At 35.0% G+C, this 7,284-nt stretch overlaps 1 protein-coding gene across 4 annotated transcripts in view; it reads right to left on the bottom strand.

Annotated features, from left to right (window-relative positions):
• LOC107751817 (focal adhesion kinase 1-like) overlaps positions 1-7,284 on the bottom strand; it is a 49,930-nt gene that overhangs the window by 33,153 nt on the left and 9,493 nt on the right. For 3 of the 4 annotated variants that reach the window (XM_016567586.1, XM_016567587.1, XM_016567588.1), the window contains exons 2-3: positions 5,029-5,195; positions 130-217 (exon numbers count right to left, since the gene is read on the bottom strand). In XM_016567586.1, the coding sequence (XP_016423072.1) occupies positions 130-217; positions 5,029-5,087 (147 nt within the window). In that variant the 5' untranslated portion in view covers positions 5,088-5,195. Of the gene's footprint in view, positions 1-129; positions 218-5,028; positions 5,196-7,284 lie in introns of those variants that run through there. The other variant, XM_016567585.1, reaches the window with a different exon arrangement.

Below are 7,284 nucleotides of genomic sequence, written 5' to 3'. Positions count from 1 at the left end.
CACTAACACACACACACACACACACACATTCACACACACTCACACTAACACACACACACACACACACACTCACACACACACGCACACACACGCACACACACACACGCTGATGAGGGCACCTTCACTCACCTGCTGATAAAAATAGTTGAGAGTGGGTTTGTCTTCAGCGAACTGATTGAGGAAGCCCTTGGGCAGGTAACGGATCCTCAGCTCATACCTGAGGAGGAGAGAGAAAACATGATAAATAAAAGAGTCATGACAGGGGAAATCACCATGTGCCTAAACATCACACACACACACAAACGAGGTGGACCTCCACTCAGCCTTCTTCCATGGACAGATCCTGACAGACAAACGGCACCATGTTGACACCGTCAGTCTGTTCCCGGCTACTTTTGTTAATGTAGAGATGGTGGCAGATAATCCCGGCCACTCCCTCCTCAGCTGCCAGGTCAATGATCATCTGGAAGGTACAGAAAGACCAGATAACATTAAAAAAGAGAGAGGTGTGTGTGTGTAAGTGTGTGAGTGTGTGTGTGTTAGTGTGAGTGTGTGTGTGTGTATGTGTGTGTGTGTGTTTGTGTGTGTGTCACTCTCAAAGCCACACACACATGATCCCTACATAAGCGAAACACTCCAAAAAATCAATACTAGAGTCATTCTGATTCCAAACACACAGCTGATCACTGCTCCATCATGAGGACACTCGTAAATCACTGTCAGGTCAGTATGATTGTTCTTTCCAGCGTGTGCTCTGATCTTTTTCACAGTCTGTAACAGTACAGCTTCTTCACTTGAAGGGTCTCCTGCTGAAACTCCAGAGGAAATGATCCTTCAGTGCTTTCCCTGACTTCCTGGACCTCGCTCAGGAAATGATCAAATCTCAGTTCCTGAGCAGTGAAGAAAGCAGGAGCTCAAACGCAGTTCACACACTTCTGAAAGCAGCTCTGCTGGGAAAAGCGCGTTCTCTGCTGTTAAACTGTGAAAGTGTTCTTTACTTTCAGGCTCATAAAATTCAAACTGATCTAAAAACAGAAGTAGACTGAAAGCAGAATCAAATTAGCCAAAATATCTAACAAATAAACCATTAAGGATGGGAAGCTACTCTACACGGCAAAAAACTATTGCTTTCTAGCCAACATATACTGTATGTCGAATCTATGCTAAATACATGTTGTAAACAGTACAACATATACAGTCCGAAATATTTTTCAAATTCTAAATATATTTTGTTGAAACATTCAAATGCCAAATTTTATTTAAAAAAAAATACATTTCCAATATTATAATACATTTTGGGTTATTGTCAAATGCATTTTTAAAAGATATTTTGGACAATATAAACATATTTAAATCAAGTTAAGTCAAATGCATTTGTATAGTGCATTTTTTTTTTTTTAATATGGCAACAATTTTCAAAAGTATCATTAAATAAAATATAAAATTAACTTAAGAAAATAAATTAGAAAAATGTCCCAAAAATGTGATGAAATATAAGCAAGTAAACTAACTGAAAATCTATTTATATAATAAATATAAATATATTTTAATCATAAATTGTAATTAAATTATAATTATCAAATAATTTTTCATTTGAACAATAAAAAATAAAACTATATATATATATACACACACACACACTGTATGTGACATGTGCAGCACTGGGAATGACGGGTATGCCAATCGTGTGAGGCTTTCTGCTGGCCTAATAATGAGGTCATTTTGTGAGCAGATGATTGGTTGTAGCTGGGACGTGATCACTCGTGTTTCTCTCTAGAGGAAATCAAAGCAGCGAGAGTCGTCTGCCTACAGCGAAAGAACTAGATCCTCTTCCAGCTCCATCTGAACATGAGCTCATCTGCCTTTCAGCACAAACGCTGAGCAAGAGATCCATCAACGCCTCCGCAAAGCCACAACAACACCGACAGCCGTGCAGGGGCGTTATTAGAGCTCCTAAAGAATGACATCAGCGCTGAGAGCGGGACGCTTCACCCACAGACAAACGAAACAAACGGCCTGATCTGATCACAGCCTCTGAGATTCACAAAAACAGTGCCATATGAGGAGCACAAGAGCACACATCATGCTCTGTACAATGTCAGAATGTCAGTAATTAGATTGCTGGGAAGGAATCTGGCTGGGGTTTCCCACCGATTCACATGAGCTCTGAAGAGAGAGAAGAGATGAGTGTAAGGAGAAAATCTCATTATTCAGGAATGAGGATTTTTTATGTTTTTGAAGGAAGTCTCTTTTGCTCACTAAGGCTGCATTTATTTGATCAAAAATACAATAAAATAGTGAAATATTATTACAATTTCAAATCACTGTTTTCTATGTGAATATACAGTAAAATGTAATTTATTTCTGTGATGCAGCGCTGAATTTTCAGCATCATTACTCAGTCTTCAGTGTCACATGATCTTCAGAAATCATTCTAATATGCTGATGCACTGCTCAAGAAACATTTCTGATTATTATCAATGTTGAAAACAGTTGTGCTGCTTCATATTTTTGTGGAAACTGTGATACATTTTATTTTTCAGGATTCTTTGATGAAAAGAATGTTCAAAAGAACAGCATTTATTTAAAACAGAAATATTTTGTAACATTATTAATGTCTTTACTGTCACTTTTGATCATTTTAATGCATCCTTGCTGAATAAAAGTATTCATTTCTTTAAAAAAAGAGAAAAAATCTTACTGACACAAAATTTTGAATGGTAGTGTGCATTAAAAGTGTAAAACTATCAGGGAAAAGTCATGTTTACACGTTCCCATGCTGCTAAAATCACTGGATCTGACATGGTTTTTGACGTTTATGACATAAAAACTTAGAAAGAGGTAAAGGGTTTTATCTGAGGCACTTGCTTGGTAGAAAATGAATGCGTTACGTTCAATAAAAAAAGCAATACTTTTGAATAAACAGAAAGCTCAGAAAGTCACACACGTTGCACACAAATTTCTCAGTTATTGTACAAACATTTGCAGAAACTACTGTGCAATGATGTATCACGGGTTTCAGATGAATCCAGCCCTAAAAAAAAGTCACTTTTCATATCTGTCAGATGATTCTTCCTGTCTAAACGGGCCATTCTTGACCAGAACAAGCTGCAAAGCAAACCATTCTGGCTGTATCAAGAGCCGCACTGAAGGTTTTATGCTGGTCTGGGCCTCAGGACGCAGAAAACCACCAAAAGTAAGGAAAAGTAATCAGATCAGATCCCTCAAAACCTACAAGAGTCTGAGATAATCAAGCGTTTCCCTCAAACAGCAGCTTGTGTACGGGGCAGTTAAAAGGCGGGATTTTAAATCACTGCCGCTCTTTTCTCTGCGTCTCTGCGCTGTGAGTGACCGAACAAAAGCTGCTGCGAGTGAATTAGCGGCGGTGAATGGACGCGCAGCTGCTTCACGCGGCACATGGCCCTGACGGCTCCCCTGCTGCATTGTGGGTAGAGACGAAGTGACATAAAAATACCATCTGTGAGGGAATAACTCGCAGACTCAGATCAAATAAAACACACACACACGGACACGGACAAAGACAAGACCAGCAGCAGGAACACTAATTTAGAGGTCGATGAATTCAAATACTCCTCCTGCTGCAATCATGCAATCACAAGAGCATCGCCATGGCAACCACCAGCCCTCCTGTTCCATACAAAATCATGTGATGTTTTTGTCATTCAGACGATGCCCTTTCATTCATAAAAACAACCTTAAATAACAAGACACAATTAAATGATCACATACTGGTTTGAACCAGTGTCCAAACCAGCCAACAGAACAACCTGACTAGGCTGGTCTAGCTAAGACCAGGAAACCAGCTTAGGCTGGTCTATGTGTTTTTTGTTTATTTTAAAATCTAAAATCTAAATCTTTGTGATGCAAAGAAAATTCACAAACCTGAGTTAATTTCTTTTTTCAAAGAATTACGTTTTACTGCATGTATAGAAAATTGGGATGTAAAAAAATTATTTATAAACTGACAATCATAATAATACAGGGTCGAATTTTGCTGCTAGAACTTCAATTAAGAGGAAATTCTGTCATCTTTGTCACAGTGTTGTTGTTGTTGAAAATAGTTTTAAAAATCATATTAAAATGATCAAGCTCAAATAAGCTGATTAAGCATATTTTTCAGCATATTAAGTTGAAATAAAATAAAATATAAATATTAGATACAAATAATAAATAACTACTAATCAATAAATAAGTTAAATAAGTTTACATTAAAATAATTAACTAAAACTGAAATAAAAATATAAAGCTAAACCGAAATATTGTATTTTAATACAAAGATTTTTTAAATATACATTATATTTTAACATATTTTAAAAATAAAATAAAACAAATAAGACAAAAGCACATGATTAAATTACTCAAACTTAAACTAAAACAAAAAAGTATTTATTACTCTTAAAAATATTAACTTCAACATTTAATAATACAATATTAAAATACAATTTTTTTGTTAATATTATTTAATGGACCTGAGCTAACATGAACTAACAGTAAACAGTTATATTTTTATTAAGTTAGATTAACAAAGATTAATAAATACTGTAACAAATGTATTGCTCAGTGTTAATTAGTCATTTAATGAATTAAATAATAACTAATGATACCTTACAGTAAACTTTTACTAAACATAAAAAAACTAAATGAAAATGATAATGCCTTGGCAACTAACTGAAATAAGTGAAAGTGAAATAAATTATTAAAAGATAAAAACACAACAAAAAGTAATAAAAATTACAACAGCACATAACAAAATTACTAAGATTTAAACTAAAATATAAATATACTGAAAATATTAAAAAATTAAATATCATTCAAAATATTATAATTGCACAAAAAATATAAAATACTTAAATAAAACAATTTTTAAATTCACGGTTAAGTAATATTTTAGACCAGGATGGACCAGAGCCCATTTGCCGTCAAAGTTGGGTTTATTAGACGCTGTATTTGATCTCCTCTTGTGTGTGTGAATGTTGATTGCGTGTGAAACGTGTGTGAATGATTTACCTCCATTCGTCCTGTGGGCGGTTCTGCTCGTATCTCTCCCTCACGTGGGACACGCCCATATCCGGGTGGAGCCAGTGGATGTCGCCCGACGGAACGTGAGTGAGACGCAGCCCGAAACAAGTCACGTGTTTGACCTTATGAATGTCCACGATCTTCTGAATGATTCCCTGCAGACACAAAACACACAGTTCACACTCATAAAACTCCCACAATGCACGGCATACTGCGATATATAAACTGATTTATAGACGCATAAAAATCCTGCGGCTGTTATTCGATGATTAGATGGTGTAATGGAGCCGACCTGGATCCTGCTGTATAAATCCAGCTCAACCTTCACGAGACTAAATATTCCCGTCACACACTAGAGCTGCAGTGCAGTGCTGCATTTACTGCATATACTGTGCTACACACTCACACCATTCACACACACACTACTGCTCAAGAGATTGGGGCCAGTAAGATTTCTCTTTGAAGAAATTATTACTTTTATTCAACAAGTATGCATGGAATTGATCAAAAGTGACAGTAAAGGTTATAAAACTTTAAAAGGTTTTAAAGTTACAAAAGATTTCTATTTCAAATAAATGCTGTTCTTTTGAACCATCTATTCATCAAAGAATGCTGAAAAATAAAATTTATAACAAAAATATGAAGCAGCACAACTGTTTTCAACATTGATAATAATCAGAAATGTTTCTTGAGCAGCAAATCAGCATATTAGAATGATTTCTGAAGATCATGTGACACTGAATACTGGAGTAATGATGCTGAAAATTCAGCTTTGATCACAGAAATAAATTATATTTTAACATACATTTACATTAAAAACAGATATTTTAATTGTAATAATATTTTACAATTTTACTGTATTTCTGATCAAATAAATGCAGCCTTGGAGAGCAGAAGATACATTAAAAATGAATGAATGAATCTTACAAACCCCAAACTTTTGAACAGGAGTGTGTTACTGAATAATGAATAACTTTTTAATAAGTTTTCATAAAATAAGTAAAATAAATGATATTTTAAGAGTTCTCTCTGATGTAATTTCCTGTTTTATTCCTGTCACATGACTTGACTGACAAAAATTATTACACATATTTATAATATTTAAAAACTAACCTGTATTTTTTACTTTATATCCCACAAATGCATCAAAAGAAAACCAAAGACATGCTCAGTTTTCATCACAGAGGAATTGCATATTTAACATATTTTAGAACAAAAATTGCACCATGTCACTGTCCCAGACATGACACAGGCCCAGATGACATCACTGCTGCTGAGGGGATGCTCTCATAATCTAACAAACAGGATGTGAAAGTGATACGGTCGTCACGGAAGCTGGGTGGTTGCCATGGCACCGCCGTGGCCCTCATTGATTGGATTACGGGTACGGGCAGAGCTGCCAAGGGCTCTGAGGACACACACACACACACACACACACACACGACGGAGGGATTCTGGCAATGTGTCTGAATGTCATTCTGGTTACACACTAAATGGATTACATAATCACATAAGAGCCAAAATATATACTGATTCTGTGAGGTCAAACTACTAATTTGGTACTACTGCCATTGCTAAATTAATGATATAATCAGCTGCAATGTAGTTATTAGATAAATAAGATCTAATAGCAGCCTAATATACACCACACTAATGTATAAAATACTCCAACTATAACAACTCTCATTTTAGTTATCAATAATTTCACTGTAAATTAATATATTTTTTTAATTTTATAAGGTCATGGTATAGATCAGTGTTTCCCAACCTTTTTTTAGTCGCGGCACCCTTTCGAAATTTTAACAAACTTGTGGCACCCTACAAAATTAATTTTGTCACAATATTTGAATTTCTAACTTCGATATGATACTTTGAAAAGTATCGAAATTCGGTACAGCAGGGAAGAACTGCAGAATGTGTCATATATATATATATATATATGTATGTGTGTGTGTGTCAGATATTTTTAATATTATTAATTTTTTTGTCCATGGAGGCAATCAGTAGGCTAATTTCTAATGAAGAGACCAATTTATATGACAGATTTTAATGTAGGCTTTTATTCATATGTAAACATTGTTTAATTACCATTATAACTTAAACTATCTCACAAATTTTTGCTCACTCAGTGTTTTTTTTTATTTTACAGTGGGGTAATTTTGGTGCAGTAGCACGAGATAGCTTGATTTCAAACTTTGAATTGAATAAAAAATGACAAGTAAGCAGTCAGTAATAAAATAAGAA

The sequence above is a fragment of the Sinocyclocheilus rhinocerous genome, unplaced genomic scaffold (genome assembly GCF_001515625.1).
Source record: "Sinocyclocheilus rhinocerous isolate Xijiao unplaced genomic scaffold, SAMN03320098_v1.1 scaffold170, whole genome shotgun sequence".
NCBI classification, from domain to species: Eukaryota; Metazoa; Chordata; class Actinopteri; order Cypriniformes; family Cyprinidae; genus Sinocyclocheilus; species Sinocyclocheilus rhinocerous.
Note: the sequence above shows the minus strand (reverse complement) of the source record. Positions and strands in the feature narration are given on the sequence as shown.